Source organism: Vipera ursinii, assembly GCF_947247035.1.
Source record: "Vipera ursinii genome assembly, chromosome: 3".
Taxonomy (NCBI): domain Eukaryota; kingdom Metazoa; phylum Chordata; class Lepidosauria; order Squamata; family Viperidae; genus Vipera; species Vipera ursinii.
Window position 1 is genome coordinate 70973818 of NC_139516.1, and position 20458 is coordinate 70994275.

The window sequence follows — 20458 nt, forward strand, 5'->3', positions numbered from 1 at the left end:
ATCTCTTAATAATACTACTTTTATTCTGCTTTATATGTTCTTAATTATTTTAGAACCTATTATTATTTTTCTGTTTTATACATAAATATATACAACTAGTCTACTATTTGATATTTTATTGTATCTGCCCTCATGGCTGTAATAAATTGATGAGGGAAATTGAGAAAAAAATGTTGGATTTTGACTGAGTAAAGCAATAGGTTGATTAGTCTATTGCATATTCTCAGTAATGATTTGATTAGTCTATTGCATATTCTTAGTAAAATCACAGTGTTGATTCTAGATGTAAATGTGCATAGGTTTATATAATGAAATTTAAATAAATCATAACCAATTTGTTTTCAGCAAATTTCCTTCCAGTATGACTAAATATAAAAACAATCCATTACTTTTCTAAATTATAGTTCCTTACTTTCATAGCAAATGTGATTGTCATGTATATACTAGTGCTATTTCAATATTTCCCATCAGAAATGTACTTTTGGGTCATACTGTAGGTAGAGTCTCTCATCGGTATTTCTGTACTTCATCTGTTATGGAAATACATTTATTATTTGTTTAGAGGATTCTTAAGTTCTGAAACCTTAAAAATCCTTAAGAGAGTTAAGAGGTACATTGAAGGAGAAAAGGTTCACATTGGCATGTGCCAATAACAGCTGTCCTTCAGCATTTCTGTAAAGCTCACAGACCTTTATATATACAATGATTTAATTTCTCCAATCTCCCTATCAACAGAGGAGGATTTTTTTTTAAATTCCATTTATATCCCACCCTTCTCCGAAGACTCAGAGCGGCTTACAAGCTTAGCATGCCTGGGTGACATTTTCATAGAAAAATACTTAGAATGGAATTTTCAAAGATGAGAAATAAAGCTTTCACAAGCATTATCGTGATTATGCCTGTTCTATATTATAGTATACTGTGTACTATATTTATTTACATACTTATCTGTGCATTTCTAAAAATAAGAATGCCGTACCACATACCGGTAATTAATCACAGATGATTAGTTTTTTCATTCACAGGTCTGTTTATTAAATATATTTCTTTCAAGGACACATTGCTTTCATAAGTCAGTTTAAATATATAAAACCTTAAAATACATCTAATGCAACAAACATACACTGTAAACCATTAAATAAAAACAGCAACTCAACACATTTCATGCAAGCACATTAACAACCAAACTCCAACTGAAATAAAAAAATAGTTCTTTCTTAAAAAGCAGCAATTTTAAAAATTGTTTCTGGCGAATGGAATTCCAAAAACCTATTATTTACAATTGAGTTCTCAAAATTCTATATGTTGACAATAGGTTCAAAACATACTTGTGCAATAAAATCCACATACTTGTTTCTTTTTGCAACAATATTAAAGAATATAATAAACATTGCTATTAATTAAAATACTGCTGTGCATAGCAACATAGACCAATATCAAGGACAAACAGTGTATTCTCCTGGATGGATGGTCTTCTTTTTGGTTGGATTCACACACCTTTGTAAACCCACCCCCCAAACCTAGATTAACAAAATAAAATAGCTGTATACATATAACACATTTTGTCTAAGGGAAACATATTTTAGCTTAAAATGATGTGGTTCCTACAACTTGCTAAAGCAATAGCTAGATTCCTATGAATGCTAAATCATAAATCACACAGCATATTTTAGCCAATTATGTGAACTCAGCCTTTGAGTATATTTTAAAATGTCATACATTTAAAAAGAAGCTAGTAAATGGGGGGAGCGGTAATTTTTGTGCACAAGGGACTGGACATATCCTTTTAATGAATACAAAAAGAGAAATGGAACTTGGTTCACAATCACATACATAACATACAAAGCTAAGTGTCCTCTGAAAACTTACGCTGAAAGATAACAAAGATAACCCTTAATAAATGCTAGATTTTCCTACACAATCCATGATCTGTTAGGTCATCATTTCATAGATATTTCCTGATATAAACAGAGAAACAGAATGACCAAGGGCAAAACAAAAAAAACCATCAGCTATTCCAACTAAATATATTTCCATTATGATCTCCTGTCCCTTATCCATTTACTCATCCAGCTGTTATTCTTCATTTTGTGATTACTGATATATTCTACATTTCATCCTTATTTGAGCTTGTTCAGATTTTAATGATATTTTAGGGGTATTTTAAAAACACTTCTGCAAAGTTGCCCAAACTTGTTGGCAACTTTTTTGCCCCATTTTGGCTACAATTCTATCAACTATCAGTATCCAGTACTCCACTGTTAGCCAAATAAACATAATTGTTCTTCCCAAGTCTCTCTTCTAATTTTACAATACAACCACAATTTCACTCACAAACCCTCATTTATCTGTGCAAGTGTGTCAAAAGTTGTACACATACACCAATATTCTTCCCATATAAATACAGACACACTCCAACACAAATGGTGTCATATTCCATATGAGTTTTGCTTCATATGCACCTTATGAATATACAAAGGAGTAAGCTGCCTGCTAGTGCCTAACAGCTGAGATAACTTATTTTTGAAGAGATGATTGGCCTTGAATAGACTTAGGAAGATATAACTCCACATTCTGCACAATATCCCTGACAGGCTCCAGAACTTTCTCATTTATTATTTCAAATTGATTCCTTCTTGTGACAAGAATAGTATGTGTTTACTTGAAACCTCAACTGGCATTAATTTAGAATTGTGTAACTCTGGGACGATGATTAAGATTTGTTCTTCAGTCTGCAGAGTAAGCCTCCCCCAGTACTGTGTTTCTCTGAAAGGAATTTTCCTAGGAGAGCTAAATCATGGTTTGAAAGTGTTTACACCTTTTTTCAGCAAGTTCAGAATTGGCAATAAACTTCTAGACTTTTCCTAATATGAAGGGGAAATCAAACTGTGTCACTAAACTGGAAATATAATGGTTTTCTAAAATGCTTCTACAAGTGTGTATTAACAAATGTTTGTGGCACCAAGATAGCATCTGCTTCAAATCAGGTTTGAATCTTGGTGACTACATGAATATGTCTGTTCATAATATGAACATAGTTTCACATTGGTTTCTGAAGTTTTTAAAAAATTACTTTCCTAAAAATAAACTCAACATAGTACGGTAGAAACAAAAGAAAAATAAATGTTTAGATAAATTAGTTTTACAATTAATTATAGAAAAGTACAGTTAGTATATTTTGGTTATTTAAATAATTGGTTATATTCTGTTTTTTATTTTTTAGCAGTTCTTGGGTACTTAAGAAATATAAATAGTAAAATAGCTAAACAGAATAAGTTACCGTAATAAGCAGAAAACCTGAGAGAAATTTTAAAAAATCATGATGCTGCTTGGATGAAAAGAATAACCAGACCTTGTAGGTACCATTAAAAAAAGGTTAAGTAGTATTTTGTATAACTTTGGTGATCCTACATATATATTATTAAATATTTTATTCAGCTGAGGGAATTGAAATAATGTGATTGGAACTAATTTGGTTGTGGAGTCCTTAGTGCTCTCTGAGTTTGGTTGTTTTCATGAAGAAGTTTCATTACCTCGCTAGGTAATATTTTCAGTGCTGGAAGGGAGCTGGTTTGCTCTCTGTTTATGTATACATACGGTAGCTTGCCTTGTCAATGTTGGTGGGGGTGATGTTATCTCCTTGGTAGTTCCTTGACTGGGCTGTTGTTTACTGCTTGATTCTCTGAGTTGGTAGTTCCTTGATTAGGGTCTTGGTTACTGCTTGTTTGTCTGGGGTTAATCCAGGTATTAATCTCTGCTTCTCTGGGTGTGATTGATGGCCAGGAAGTTTTCTGCTCTTTTTGTTTCCTTTTTTCTTTTAATTATCTCTTTTGAATGATATGTAAATGTTGTTTATCTCTATGTACCTGCTGACTTATCTACGAAGAACTAAATTCTATGAAGTCCATGAGTAATGCCAACATGTATGTATTATGCAATGTAGATTTCTCTAATTTAGCTCACCTAAGTTTTAGATTATAACTACTGCAATACTTGGCCATCTGCCCAGGAATTGTATTGTCTGAGGGTGAATGGAGTTCAATAGAACTGTTAGATGTCACATACATAAAGTCTGATTAATCCATATTTTAGCTAATGGTCTATCTTATATATATATAATTATGTTGAATTAAAATTATATTTAATCTGCCAAATTAATATTGGTTTAAAACATCACATGAAATATTTTAACATCATAGGCCTATATTAACTATATCTAATAAAAAAATTACACATATATGTTAATACATATGTAATGTGGATTCAAGATACATAAAGGTAAAGGTAAAGGTTCCCCTGCACATGTGTGCTAGTCGTTTCCAACTCTAGGGGCCGGTGCTCATCTCCGTTTCAAAGCCGAAGAGTCAGCGTTTGTCCAAGGACGTCTCCGTGGTCATGTGGCTGGCATCACTAGACGCCAAAGGCGCACGGAACGCTGTTACCTTCCCCCCGTAGTGGTCCCTATTTTTCTACTTGCATTTTTACGTGCTTTCGAACTGCTAGTTTGGCAGAAGCTGGGACGAGTAACAGGCACTCACCTTATTTAAATTACTGAGATTTTAGCCTTAGTACTTTTACATTGATTTCAGTCGAACATTAATTTGACTGTTTTAATGTGAACCAAGTGATCCAGTACAGTCAATAGGCATACAAAATCAATGGGCAATTCGATACAATTATTGAGAAAACAATCTGCACTATTGCAGATAAACAACTATATCAGGACAATCTCTGGAATTCAGCAACATGTAAATATAATGGTATCATAAAACAGGGTCACAATACACTAAAATTTGGTTGGTTTAACATATTTCTTTTGGCTGGGTTCTTACAATATGCTAAACCAACATCCCCTCCCTACCCCAAAAAATAAAAAATAAAAAAAATAAAAAATCACATATTGACTTAGTGCAATGTGGGAATCAGTCACATTCCCAATCAGATCCTCAACAGAAGACTTTCTCAAATTTGGCAAGTTTTTACTAAATATAAAATTTGACACATTTGCAATATTGCACAGATCCTGGGGCATATTTTTCAGACCCAGAAAAACATGATTATTCCTTGATGCCTCCTGATATTGCAATAGACTATTTCCATTCATAGCTCTTCCCCCAGAATGTTCAAAAATGCAATGTTGATTAACAGAATTATTTTAACTGCTGGTGATGGACACATAATTTTCTGGGCAGCATTTGAGAACTGATTTTGCCACTGACACCGTCTGCTATTTTTTTAAAACCCTAGTCTGTGGCCTTCATCTAATCAGGTTTACCTCTGCTTTGATATTTTTAAATTAGTGAATTAAAAAACCCCCCACCTCCATTTAACCTTAACTTCCCCACAAATGGACATGTGCTGGATGTCCAGATTCACAGTAAGGAAAACACTTGAGCTAAAAGAAAGTACCGACATAAAGTTGTTTCAAACTGTTGTGCGTCTGATTTTGTTGGGTAAAATGATATGTTGCCCTTTCCATTTGTCCTGAGGGTGGCATGAAATGGCGCGGGCTACCTGACAACACTTCTGCACGAAGATCTTTCTAAGGAGCAAGTAAACCCAGGGGTCCAGGATCTGATTCAGTGAAGCCAAGCGGATATGGGTCAAGGAGAAATTGCATTCTGGCTGCTGTTCTGTACTTTGGGTTTGGTTACAGGATTCTCTGCATTGATTCATAGGATTGGGGTTAAAGGTCACGTTCAATATTGTCACCTAAAAAAGAAAGAGCGAAGAGAAGTATGCTGTTATTATTCAAGGCAATACTTTAAATCTTGCCAATAAAGATTGCTTTTATTTTAGCCCATCTTAACTCAGTCCTGTCATAAATCCGAAGACTTCAGGGGTAATCAATTTTAAAAATAACTGATTCATACATTATTTCCATTTGCTACTTTTCTCTCAACAGTATTTCTAATCAAAAATATTTTGCAAGTTTTAAACCATGTTGACAACCGGCTGAATCAATAAAGAAATCACTGTGAGAGAAGCATTTAATCATAACCACTCTTGGGGAACAATTGTCTTTTCAGCTTGAATCAAGAAAAATCTTTTAATTTGTAGCAAATTATTAAATCTATTTTTAGTGTCAAATTCCAGCTCTGTTAATGAGCCACATGTCTGACAAACTGTATAACATCCTCAGGAAAATTAACATTCTATTAATATCCATCATTCTAACTCATTAAAATCTGGAAACTGAATGAGATTATCCTACACCCTTAGAATCAGTCCATTTTCTTCATGTAATAACCATGAAATTATATCAATTAGACATAAGCTTGCAGTTTCATGCAAACAAGGAATATATTCTAATAACAAGCTAAGTGATATTTATTTTTCCATGAATTATTTGGCACCCACTTTTTTACTTTACTTTCGGTAATTTTCCACTTCCTTCACAAACACTTGAAAGCACAGCTGCCTTTTAATTTAATTCTACATGAAAGGAATAAGGGTAAATATAACCAGGGTTCAGACTATCAGATTTTATTGTTATATAATTTTTACATTATGAAATTTGGTACAGAATATTCTGAAAGGGTATTTTTGTAACTAATATTAATCCAATTGGTATGTTCTTGTTCTAATCAATTAATACAATATGATATATTACAGATCAGAGGCTATATTTTTTATCCTTCTCATGCAGAGATTGCCTGGCCTCCTGCCTGCGGTCTTTCCCACTTCCCTACAAATAAAAGCATTATGTCATAATTTTGATGTTTTTTTTTTAATTTTAAAGCACGAGCAAATTTTTGAAACCCATTTCTGTTATTAATTGCACATTACTGTATATTGTACCTATGCGCTAGATGTGTTTGTGTAACACTCTTAAGCTGATTACACCTGTGACATGATGTCATGCAATAGCCAGTCAACCGCAAGATTGCACAAGAGCAGTTTTCATTAAAAACATGCTCAGGGCTGCTTTGGTGAAAGGATCCTCCCTTATTCAGCTATGTCATGCGAACGCAATCAAAGGTGTGGAACAGTTGTGCCAAATCAGTCTTCCGAGAAAAAGTGGAGGACGTAAGGATATAAGGCAGCCAGGCTTTCCGTTAGAAAATGCACTGAATATGTCCCCCTAAGTGCGATTTATTTATTTATTTTAATTCCATTTATATCCCGCCCTTCTCCGAAGACTCAGGGTGGCTTACAAGCTTAGCAGTAGCCTTCATTCTATGTATATGCCTGCTTATTAGGGCTTTCACACACACACCCAAGCGGCATTATTACAAAGTCAGCTTAATTGCCCCCAACAATCTGGGTCCTCATTTTACCTACCTCGGAAGGATGGAAGGCTGAGTCAACCTTGAGCCTGGTGGGATGCGAACCTGCACTAATTGCAGGCAGCTGGTGTTACTTAAGGAGGCATTGCCCTCAGGCCCCAACAGAATTGCACCTCATGCAGGTATTCCTCCTGGAAATGCTTACAGCCAGCAGTTATTCCAAATGAGAAAAAGAATTTCTCCTGCCCAGCTTCTGAAAACATTTCATGTGTGTTTCCCCCCCCCCCAATTCAGTCAAAATTTTGCTTGGGAGGGAGGGCGATTTGCATACCTAACTTATACCATGGATCAAGAGTCTAGTGGCCACTGTCCTAAATTCCAGTCCTCTGCTCTGGACACCAAACATATTACTTGCATACGCTCTGTTTTGCCCGCCCGTCCTATTTTTACACCTTCTTTATATCCTGGAGAGTTTGCTGGGGTTAGGCTAGCTTTCTGTTGCTGTTCCTTTTCTTTCTTTTTTTACAAGGATGTTTTCTTATCCTGGGACATCTTGTAGGGACTGGCTTTGCAGTCAGGTTTAGCAGGGTGATGTTAAACACAGGCGGATGTAGATTATGCTGTGTGGTGGGAGTGTGGGGAGAAGGGAGGTTGTAACCAGGTGAGTGGGGATTGCACGTTTTTGTGTGTACTTGGGCTTGGAGTGCTGCCATTTCCCCCCTTTTTAAAAAAAAACAACCCCAAAACTTTTGCCTACATATGCCTTGTTCTCTGTTTGACAAAAAGGAATGAACAGATAATTACCTAAAGTTTTGCCAATAGTTCCTGGTGCAAGGATTTTGCAAGTATTTCATACTTACAGGAGAACCTGAGTAGGATTCTGTATTTCCCAAATTCTGATCCAGTTAGTCTATGTGCTATCAGTTAGTGCCCAACTGACTGTTTGTGTTCCCAAAAAGGTGCTTGTGTTTCAAGCAGTACCTATAGTGTAGAGTCCCAGTTTCAACCCTGAATTCTATTAGTATCTCTAGTGTGTGGGTTTTGCTTAATTGTTTTTAGATTAAAACATTTTTGATTTTTCCTGAAAGCATCTCCAAAGTCATATAAAATTTGGAAAATTAAAACTAACCTCTTATGAAATTTAGCACAAACCATCTTTAAGATGAACCAGAAATTAATTAATGCTATTTAAAATCCAAAAAAAATGAGCCGGATGAAACAAAATGCAGGTAGTTCTTGACTTACAGCCGTTCATTTAGTGACCATTCAAAGTTACAACAGCACTGAAAAAGTGATTTATGACCATTTCTCACACTTCTGACCTTTGTAGCAGCTCCATGATCATGTGATCAACATTCAGATTCTTGGCAACTGATTCATACTTATGACCTTTGCTGGGTCCCAAGGTTATGTGATCACCTTTTGCAACCTTTTGACAAGCAAAATCAATGGGGAGGTCAGTTTCACAACAACCATGTTACTAACTTATCAACTGCAGTGATTCACTTAATAACTGTGGCAAGAAAGGCTAGTAAAACGGAGCAAAACTCACTTAACAAATGTCTCACTTAACAGAAATTTTGAGCTCAATTATGGTCATAAGTCAAGGACTACCTGTATAAAACTAACCCTGTTTAAAACTCATTAATAGTATACTGTATACTGTAACTCCCACAAGTAATTTTTCATGGTCCATTTAAAGCTAAAGGAAAGGCGAGAAGGAAGAGGTCAGGGGAATGGGAAGGGCGCCCATCTGTTTTGGGGAGAGAGTCCCTAATTTGAACACTGGCACAGAAAAAATACTAAGAAAAGATGAGACTAGGAGAGAGGAAATAAAGTGCATTGTCAGAATCCATTTATATCACATTTCATAAATGTATAGGTAGAACAATGTGCTTATTCTGGGGATTCTGCCATCTCTCCGAAGGGAGGGGAGAGGATAGACTTTAGGCGATCTTCAAACAACAGGGAACATTTGAACTGGGGGAGGGAGGGGGAGAGACAGATCTGGATTGCATCTTCATTTACAACTAAAAAGAAAAGCAATAATCATAAAACCAAGGAGAGTTCCCTTTCCCATGGAAGGACCTGACACCTAAGCAAATGATGAGAGCGTGACCAAATGGATGAGGGGAGGGGCTGAAATGGGAATGCTTTATATAGGATTGAAATGTAACTTTGTTAGATTCCGTCTTGTATTGCCACAATCGATTCCATCCTAGTAAACATTTTGCTTTTGGACTAAACTTGCATCCAAGAGTTCTTATTTCCTAAGATGTGGATTGAGGTGGGTCCTGACATGCATGCCAATATAAAATATGCCGGAGTCAAGAAATCACAACCAAAAATGTATGTCCATAAAGTTGGGGGAAATAACCAAGGTATCAGGCACAGTGATTATGACTTGACCCGGTACAGGTCAGGATTGACCTGTGACGTCTCCTGGTATTCCAGGGTAGAGAAATCTCTTATTTGGGAAAAGGTACACATATCTTTACTTCTTTTTAGCTGTTTACTATGGTTCAAACATCAAATGGTTCTCAGTGGTATTCGGGGAAGCAAGGAATTTGATAGCATTAGGCACGGCTACAAAGCAAGGATTTTTGCACATTAATACTGAGCTCCAACATCTGGTCAACATCTGCTGTTCTGTCCTTTCTGAAAGTTTTATTTTAGTAAGACTTGAAACATTTTTCAATTAATCTGAATGACTGAATTTATTACTTTTTCTACCTCAGAGTTTGACAATAAAGCAGAGACAGAGTGCTAGATTCAGATTATGGGAATTAGATTATGAGATTTTTTTTTTGTCCTTGAGACACCTAGTTTCCTTCAAGCAGTCAGAAAAACCCTTCCTCTCTTTTCTTTCTTGCCAACATTTATCTCAAACAAATTTCAGCTGCCAACAGGGTAAGGTTGCGACTAGCACCAAATTACGTAAGGCTTTTTCAGAACAGCAAATGAACCAAGTTAATTTAGAATACGTGTATTTTTCCATTTGGATATTTGTATCAATCTGCCAAATTCTCACTGAAAAACTATTCTGTTTTATTGAGGCTCTGGTTTCTATAGCGAAAGTCAACATCTACAGGAAATGTCAATATCCATTCCAAAAGATAAAACCTTGCACCACATCACTAGTTATTAGATGATTCAATGATACAACCTATATTTTGAGATACAAAGGAGAATAATGAAACAACTGCTTATTTGCCTGATTGAAATCGCAGTGTTATATGTGTGCATTAGATAGTCACTTCAAGAGCTTTAACTCAGTGCATGACAGAAAAAAAATAACAGGCTAAATTAGGATCAGCTCAAGTCACCTTGATCATATAAAGAAATATAAAAAAATCTGTCTCCAGGTCATTGGATACGGTCATATTCCAGATATCCTAGTATCTATAAACATGCTTTAAGGTTTTCAACAACTACTAAAACTAGAACTATAAAGACTGTTTTGACAAAGCCCATATTAGGACATATGCTTTCATGATGACGCTGCAATGGATGAAGGATGTAATTCATTAAATTTATACAAAAATAAATATATTTGGCTTTTAGGGATGAGGGATGCCTACAGCGAGCCAAGATTTTCTTACATGCTGAGCCCTTTGCATACAACATCATGAGGCATGCGTAACAGTGGTGGAGTTAGCATTGAAATATACTCTATCATTAGCTCTCTCCTTACTACCCTTAGGAAGCCCATGGTCACAAGACTTTTTTTATTGCAATTGTTTAATTTGGCTAGACTACCAGAGATAATCTATGTGATGTAATGCTTAAAGTTATTGGACTGGAACAAGGAAGATCTATCCTGAGCCATGGAAAATAAATGAGTGATTTTGGGCTAGCTACTCTTTCAACCCATCCTAGCTCCCAGGATCATTATTGTGGAGGAAAAGGAATACAAGCAGCTGTATGCTCTGAGTTCCTGGAGGAAAAGTGTGATATAAATCTAAATTTATTTTGTTCAAAATGATTGGAAAAAATGGGGTATAAATTAATATAGCAGAACTGGAAATAAATGGGCATGTAGTATAAACCAAGTCATATATATACATCCTATGGTCAAGGAATTAAATATTTGACAAATTTCTGTCATACATATAAACATAAGATAAAATCGCATAATTCAATCACCTTAATTCTTCAAATCTATTGGTAGAGTTTATCATAACCATTAGAAGCGTAGCATTTCTTAGGCATGTACGGTCAGTTTACATGGCACAAGGGAAACATCAGAATGAAATCATGGTTTCTTATGATACAACAGTCATTTGAGATGGTGATGAGTCTGCATACAGATGGGAGGTTGAAAAACTGGCCCTGTGGTGCAGCCAGAACAATCTGGAGCTGAACACACTTAAAACTGTAGAAATGATAATGGATTTTAGATGGAGGTCTCCTATTCTACTACCTCTTACGATATTAGACAACACAGTATCAACAGTAGAGACCTTCACGTTTCTGGGTTCTATAATCTTTCAGGTCTTGAAATGGACACCGAAGATCAAAAACGTCACCAAAAAAAGCACAACAAAGAATGTTGCTTCCTGCGCCAACTAGAAAGCTCAGATTGCCCAAGGAGCTGCGGATACAATTCTACGGAGGAATTACTGAGTCTGTCATTTGTACTTCTATAACTGTCTGGTTTGGTACAACAACCAAACAGGACAGGTACAGGCTTCAACGGATAGTTAGGACTGCAGAAAAAACAACTGCAACCAGCTTGCCTTCCACTGAGGACCTATATTAGGAGCCAGAAAGAGAGCTGAGAAAATATCTATAGACTCTTCACATCTTAGAAATAAACTGTTTCAACTCCTCCTCTCAAGACTCTGCTTTAGGGCATTGCATGCCACAACAACTAGACACAAAGACAGTTTCCCCCCCCATGACATTACTCCCACAGCACTGTTTTATGCTAAAGAATAAATTTACCCATGTGGTAGGACTGTATTGCTATTATCCTTCTCATCTTTCCTATAATCTTCTCCTATTGGTATATTATGATTATCATTTTGTTTTTTGTATGTACACTGAAAGCTTATGTACCAGACGCAAATTCCTTGTGTGTCCAATCACACATGGCCAATAAAAGAACATTCTATTAGTATTAGTACCGCTACTGCTGCTGCTGATTACTTAGTATTATTACTGCTATTGTTAGTGCTACTGTTACACAAGAATTCAGACATACAACTACCGTTAAAGTATTTAGACTAAAGAGGGAGTGTCAGTCATATAGTAGAGCACAACCTACTACTATATAAGATAGAAAAATGTGGGTTAGACAGCATCACCACCATATGGATTCGTAGCTGACTAACTGGCCATACTTAGCATGTGGTCCTCAATGGAATTGCATCTACTTGAAGGGAAGTGTGTAGTGGGGTGCCCCAGGGCTCTGTTCTGGGCCCAGTGCTCTTCAACATCTTCATCAACGATTTGGACAAGGGGATAGATGGGGAACTCATCAAATTTGCAGACGACACCAAGCTGGCAGGAACAGCCAACACTCCAGAAGATAGGCTTAAGATACAGACAGACTTGAACATTGGGTGCTATCTAACAAAATGAAATTCAATGATGGAAAAAAAAGTAAGGTTCTACATTTAGGCAAGAAAAACCAAGTGCACAGGTATAGTTTAGGTGGTACCTTGCTCAACAGTAGCAAGTGTAAAAGGGGTCTTGGAGTCCTAGTGGACAGTCACTTAAATATAAGCCAGCAGTGTGCGGCAGCTGCCACATTAACAGAGGGATAGCATCAGGATCACGTGAAGAATTAATACCACTTTACTTTACAATGCCTTGGCAAGGGCACACTTGGAATACTGCATCCAGTTTTGGTCACCACGATGTAAAAAGATGCTGAAACTCTAGAAAGAGTACAGAGAAGAGCAACAAAGGTGATTAGAGGTTTGGAGGCTAAAACATGCAGTATAAGGAACGGTTGCTGGAACTGTTTAATGAAGAGAAGGGCTAGGGGTGACATGGTAGCAGTGTTCCAATATCTCAGGGGTTGCCACAGGGAAGAGGGAGTCAAGCTATTCTCCAAAGCACCTGAAGGCAGGACAAGAAGCAACAGATGGAAACTAACCAAAGAGTGAAGCAACCTAGAACTAAGGAAAAGTTTTCTGACAGTTAGAACAATTAATCAGTGGAACAACCTGCCTCCAGAAGCTGTGAATGCTCCAACACTGGAAGTTTTTAAGAAGAGACTGGACAGCCATTTGTCTGAAATGGTATAGGGTTAGGGTTAGGGTTATATTACTATTTAGAAGGTTATCTAGGCATTAGTGTCTGAATGCTCCAACAAATCATTAGGTGTTTAATTTTCTTTTTTCTATGCTCAAGTGTGCATCTCAATGGCACACTTCAGAAAAAAAACCAGATGGAGCAAGTTCAAATAGCCTGTCTACTCTTAAGTCTACAACCCATAGGTAAAGGTTCCCCCGCACATGCGTGCTAGTTGTTTCCGACTCTAGGGGCCGGTGCTCATCTCCGTTTCAAAGCCGAAGAGCCAGCGCTTGTCCGAGGACGTCTCCGTGGTCATGTGGCCGGCATGACTAGACGCCATAGGCGCACGGAATGCTGTTACCTTCCCACCGTAGTGGTCCCTATTTTTCTACTTGCATTTTTATGTGCTTTCGAACTGCTAGGTTGGCAGAAGCTGGGACGAGTAACAGGCACTCACTCTGTTACGCGGTACTCGGGATTCGACCCACCAAACTGCTGACCTTCTGATCGACAAGCTCAGCGTCCTAACCCACTGAACCACCACGTCCCTACTACAACTCATATTCATTTTAATTTGTAAAGGTGAGGATGCCTTGGAAAAATCACTATTTCACAATTTGCAGTGTCTGCAGGGGTACATATGTGTCAAATGAAGAAGGCAGTGTTGTGTCAATACAGTGCAAAATCTGTCCCTTTTGTATATGTGCCATCATGTCACATACAAATGCAAAGGGGTGGAGCTTATGGTGTGATTTGTATGATCTGCATTAGATTATGCAGATGTCTCTGTTTACAGTCAAATCTGTTTTCCCATCATTGTACTGGGGGAAAAAGCAGCTGCTTCCCTAAACAACTTGGAGACTGGTTAAGATTAGAAAGCTAATACACATATCACAATGAATACAAGGTACTATAATAGTCATAAATGGAAATAAAATGCCACTGAAGACATTTTGTTGTACTTCTTCGTATAAATATCCCAAGCAATTTTTTTTTTTGCTGTCACTGGTAGCACAAACTATTTTGGAGTAATGTGTGTAAATTCACTTTTGGAAAGTGCTGGTAGGCTTGGAGAAAAGGCAAAATGTTTAGTTTAATACAGATTATGTTTGCTGAATAATATAAACAAAGAGATATTCAGATTTAAAAACAGTCATTTATTTTTAGTCTAAACTAATCTATTACTGAAGTATCGTCAAACTAGCTAGCAGTATGATTAAATTATCCCGATTTCTATGACAGAGAGATGGGATTGGGGACAAATGAAAATGTGCCACAATAGATTGCAGTCTAACTCACTCACTATGCCTCATTAAAAATCTTTTCTGTGCTACTTGCGGGTGACCCTTCAAGGTCAAAAGTAGTCCCATTAGGAAATTAACAGTTGAAGATAAGCTGTTTCGTGTATTTATTTATTACCGTAAATGAATAAACGTTCCTGTAAATAGCTCCCTGGAAGTTAAGAGAAAAAACTGCAGATTAAAATGCACAATTCTTATCAGCAGTAGAAAACTTAAACAGGTGAAATACCACCGTAAATTGCATAGAACAAGGTTCTTTGCTTTGGTCATAGTTGGTGGCCCTTAGGAGGTCAAAAGCAAATTGGAGAGGGGTTACAAATTTGGGGTGGGCGCCTGTGAGCAAAATCACTGTCAGAACTTGCCTTTACTGTTCCTGGAGAAGCAACATACATCTTGTCTCAACAAACAGGAGAGCAAAGGTTGTAATGAGTTTTGATGAGTGTCCAATGCTAATATTTGGGAAGGTTGCTTGACAGTCACCTACTTCTACTGTGGCCTTTCATATACCTGCAATCTTTGAAGTACTTTTGGAAACAATGTTCAGCATTTCTGCCCATTGTTCAGATTTCATCTATTATAGCAATAGCACTTAGACTTATATAACACTTCACAGTGTTTTATAGTCTGCTCTATGCGGTTTACACAGTCAGTATATTGCCCCCAGCAATCTGGCTCCTCATTTTATCAACCTCAGAAGGATGGAAGGCTGAGTCAACCTTGAGGTGAATGGAACTCCTGACAGTGGGCAGAGTTAGCCTGCCATACTGCATTCTAACCACTGCACCACCTCAGCTCTTAACCGTTATTATTTTAACCCTTTTGATTAAAAATACTGTTTTGAATGATATTTATCATGAAAATATTTTAAAAGTTGCAAACTTATCATTGATTTGACATGTAGACTAAATTATTTCTATTCTTACTGCATAGATCTTACTATTCCAAAAGACTCTCAGCAAGTACGATCACAATCGAACCCAAAATTTCTGTTGCTAAGCAAGGTACTTAAGTGAGTTTTGCCCCATTTTATGACTTTTTCCCCACAGTTGTTAAGCAAATCACTGGTTAAGTGAATTACATGGTTGTTAAGTGAATCCAGCTCCCCCCATTGACTTTGCTTGTGGGAAGGTTACAAACAGTGATCACATGACACTGGGACAGTGTAACTGTCATAAATATATGCCAGTTGCCAATCAACCAATTTTGATCACAGGACCATGGGGGTACTGTAATAATCGTAAGTGTGGTCATAAGTCATTTTTTTCAGTGCCATTGTAACTTCAAACAGTAACTAAATGAATGGTTAAGTTGAGCACTACCTGTATTAAAAGTAAGTGGTATATTTATTTCTTGCAAAACATTATTTCAATAAAATAATTAGTTTATTTGAATGAGTCACATAAATTACTTTAACATTTTAGGAGTTATGACATCACCCAGTTTGAGGATCTCTGGATTAAGATAACAATCTCTTACAATATATTAAAGCATGTGGCTTGGGCTGAGCAGCTGTTAATGTGTGAAAGGAAAGGATGGTACCACTCGCCTTAAAGGAGGTGGTGGCATATGCGTCAGGGGGCCCTGGATGAAGTGGATTATTTGGACCCTTTTCAATCTGGATTCAGGTTGGAATAGTACTCAGATGGCCATGGTTGTGCTTGTAAATGACCTCTGGAGGGCTTGCAACAGGTGCAATCATCCTGGGTCTCCTAAATCTCAGTGGCTTTCAATATTATCAGCCATAATATCCTTTTAGAATATTTTGGGGGTGGGAAGAGGGAGACACTGTTTGGAGTAGTTCTCCACTTTTCCCCTTGACCCCCGGTTCCAGTCAGTATTAGTGAGGGTGGAGGTCAAGTCCTAGGCCCCTGCAATGCGGTTTCTCACCCACTGGGTGAAACCATTCAGTGACAGAGGGTGTGAGACCATCATCTGCCCATCCCACCAGATTGGATAGGATGAGCATTCCATGTCCCTTCGCTTAAATATTGCCATTTTGCAGGAGATCCAGCAGCCCCCCTTCCACTTTAACCTTCCAGAAAGCACTTAAGAGTTGGCTTTCCCTTCATATGTTGGGATAGGAGAAGGTTGGAGTAGGAGAAGAGTGTTGTGGACTGCACTGGGCAAGTTTGATTGTGGCACCAGGTTTTGTTTCTATTGTTTTGCTTTTATGGTTGCACATTGTTCTATCCTTTGGTTGTGTTACCTAGAGTCCGATTTTAAGATGGGTGGCCATATAAATGTTGTAATTAATTGCATACAAATGCAATGTGGTCCTCAATGATTGTAACCTGTTAACAAAATAACTTATGAGTCTAAAAGCTGTTCAATATCCTTCCCTACTCATCTAAGAAGTGTTTTAAATTTGTCAACACCCCTCAGTGTCATAAGTTATCGTAAGCTGCATTTTGATATGGAGATCATGCCATGATTACATCTAGCCTACAGATCCAATGGCTTACAGTAGTTGCTATCTGATGCTCCTATCTTTTTCTCTTAACTTCTGTTAATTGAACAGAAAGGATTTTAAGTCAACCAGGTATTCAGTGCTGATCAGTTGGGCCTTTTCATTCTCTGAATACATACCTTATAGAATAGTTATTCGGGAAAAGCTTTGTGTGGCTTAAAAGCATACATGTATATCCAAATCTGACTGGTGCTCTATCTTCTTCATTTTCTCTAAAGACAGATAAAGCACCAACATAATGCAGATGGTTAATTCCTGTACAGATGAAGTCAGCTCAGTTTGGTAGCAAAGCACATGCTTTGAAAAGAATAAATCCCAGTCTCAAAGCATAGTTTTAACTTATTACAGAGGTCTTCCCTGAGACTCTGTCTGGAACATCACAGTTAGGAGATGAACTAATAATCTGACCTGTTTCCAAGCACTTTCCCATGTTTCTTTTGAAAGAAGCCATTGAAGTTATAGAATATACAATTGCCTCATTTTCATCTTGGGTAAAGTATTTTATATTTGTCCAAAGATCTAAAATACCAAGCAGAATCTCAAAAAGACCAGGAAGAAAACAACAAAATGGGGACTGTTATGATGGTTAAAATGAAATTAAGTATATCTACAACCACTTTCAGTTATAACCATCTTTAGCTAAAGACAATCAGAAATGTGTGTATGGTTCATTTCAAAAGATATTTGGACAGAATTTTGATAGACAGGACAGGCGTTATATAAACAGAAAAATTACACTGACTAAAGTTGCATAGCACACTAATTAATAATGAACTTAAAATTTTGTTAAAATGTCATCTCTTTTCTCACACATTTAAAAGATATATATCAGAACAGAGTAAAAAAAAATTGGAACATATATAACAAGTTACACATTATTGCCAGTTTTCTCTAACTGGATGTTTCCTGCAAGTTAGATTTAGTACAACAATTTACAACCTGGCTTTGTGCCAACAGGCCACTCTGTAGCAACTGGACACACAGAGAAAACCTACCAAAAGTGGGGACCAACAAGCAAGGAGGACACACATGATTCCCAGCAACTGGATAAAAGTTTCCATGGTAATCCTGCCCCACTGCTTCCTTGATCGGGATGTTGAGCTCTTGGACCAGCAGCGACACACCAGTGCAATTATGGTTGCCATGTTGCATGCCACAGTAACAGCGAGGGAAAAGAGACCCAAGAAAGCAAATGTAGAAGCAAAAACAGCATTGCCCACCCACGGTTTTTCGTGCTCCTTCATACTGATGAAGCACCAGGTGCCCGGCCACTGAAGCGTATACTTCCCAATGCCCATCATGGGCAAGAGAGCAAAGGCAAAGCTAGTCAGCCACACACAAAGTAGAACAGTCTTGGTCAACCTGGTCTTCATGTGGCCGGTGTACCAATGGGGGGCCTGGATGGCCAGGGCCCTTTCCACAGCCATGGCACTTGCGATGAAGAGAGGGCAAAGGCCAAAAACGGTCATGGCCCAGCCAAAAAAGGCACACAGACCCTGGGAAGGGTCCACCGCTCGCCATTTCCGATTGGCCAAGTACACTGTGATGACCACGGGGCTGGTGAGCAACTGCCCGACGAGGTCCGTCAGGGCCAGGGAACCAATGCACAGCAAGAACGGCCTCTTCCGCTGGTTCTCCTTCTTCTGGTACGCACGGTAGGCTAGCAGCATGGCCAGTCCGTTGCCCACCATGCCCGTGATCATCATGGTCAGGGGGAAAGCCACCGACACGGAGGCGCATTGCTCCGCGAACGTCCCGCTGCCGTTGCCTTTTTCCCGGCTCCAGCCGGCGGCGTCCAGGGGGCCCATGGCGAACTGGGTGGAGTTGAGCCGGCCCCCATCAAGCCGGCGGAAAGTCATGTTGCCCGCGCGAAGGGCCAGCGGAGCAGCCCCGGCGGCGAGTGGGAGCGGAGCCCGAGACGGTCCCCTTCCATGGCGCCGCTCCCGCCTTTGGTGAGCCGCCCTCGGGGCTTCGAGTGGTCGAAGCAGATAACCCGCCGCGCTCTTATAAAGGCGCGGAGGCGGAGCTTTCAATCCATCAGGTGCCGCTCTCTCTTCCTTTCGCGCTCTCGCTCGCTCGGACGGAGAGAGAGAAAGGGAAAACTAGGCGCTCCCGCCTTAGCCTCGGTTTTCTGCCCCGCAGTTCAGGGCCCCCGCGCCCCTCCTGCTCTCCAGCTGGAAAAGGCAACCGGCAACACAAGCGCAAGTGCTCAGAAAGCGCCCAGGACTCTCCCGGGGCGTGGTGTTTATAGTCCAGGCGTGCTGCCTTTTCCCGTCTTCCCTTTTTCCCTCCTATCCCCTGGTTGCGTTTTTCCCTCCTATCCCTGCTCGCGCGCCGGCTCGCGGAATTGGCTGGCAAGAGGCTCGGATCCCAGTTTTCCCTTCTTCCTCAGTGGCGAATGATTCCGTGGAATCAAGTCGAGGTGCGGACGGCTCAGGATTAAGGGATTAAGGGTAAAAAAAAACCTGACGCGGAACGGTCTCGCTTCAAGTGCCCGAAGTCTTGGAGCTGGCGATACGCGAGATCGAATTGAACAATCCTTAAATATTATGTAGCAATTATTAGTATTATATACTAGGTAGGAATTATAACAATAACAGCAACAACTTGGAAGGGACCTTGGAGGTCATCTAATCCAACCCCCTGCTCAGGCAGGAAACTTAGTAGTGGGATTCAGCCAGTTCCCACCACTTCGGCAGAATGGGGAGCTAACTTTTTTTTGTTGCCCAGGCTCAGAATGGACTTCTGGAAGTGGCTTCCACAGAGAACAGGTTGTTCTCATATTTGAATTCCACCACTGAGGAAACCTTAGTAATAGTCTACTACTCCCTTAAAGGTAAAGGTTCCCCTGCACATGCGTGCTAGTCGTTTCCAACTCTAGGGGCTGGTGCTCATCTCCGTTTCAAAGCCGAAGAGCCAGCGCTTGTCCGAGGACATCTCCGTGGTCATGTGGCCAGCATGACTAGATGCCAAAGGCGCACGGAACGCTGTTACCTTCCCACCCCACCGTAGTGGTCCCTATTTTTCTACTTGCATTTTTACGTGCTTTTGAACTGCTAGGTTGGCAGAAGCTGGGACAAGTAACAGGCGCTCACTCTTTTACGCAGCACTCGGGATTCGACCCGCCAAACTGCCGACCTTCTGATCGACAAGCTCAGCGTCCTAACCCACTGAACCACCACGTCCCTACTACTCCCTTAGCTTTAGGTAATTGA

The 20458-nt window shown here is 39.0% G+C and overlaps 1 protein-coding gene across 1 annotated transcript; it reads right to left on the reverse strand.

The window, feature by feature from the left end:
- Nucleotides 1–1006: 1006 nt before the first annotated feature.
- On the reverse strand, nt 1007–19102 carry PTGER3 (prostaglandin E receptor 3; the record flags this gene model as incomplete). The annotated part of the gene is made up of 2 exons (XM_083360465.1): nt 1007–5712; nt 18239–19102. 2 exons carry the CDS (start codon nt 19100–19102, stop codon nt 5425–5427), a joined length of 1152 nt encoding a protein of 383 aa, XP_083216591.1. The 3' UTR covers nt 1007–5424.
- Nucleotides 19103–20458: the final 1356 nt, after the last annotated feature.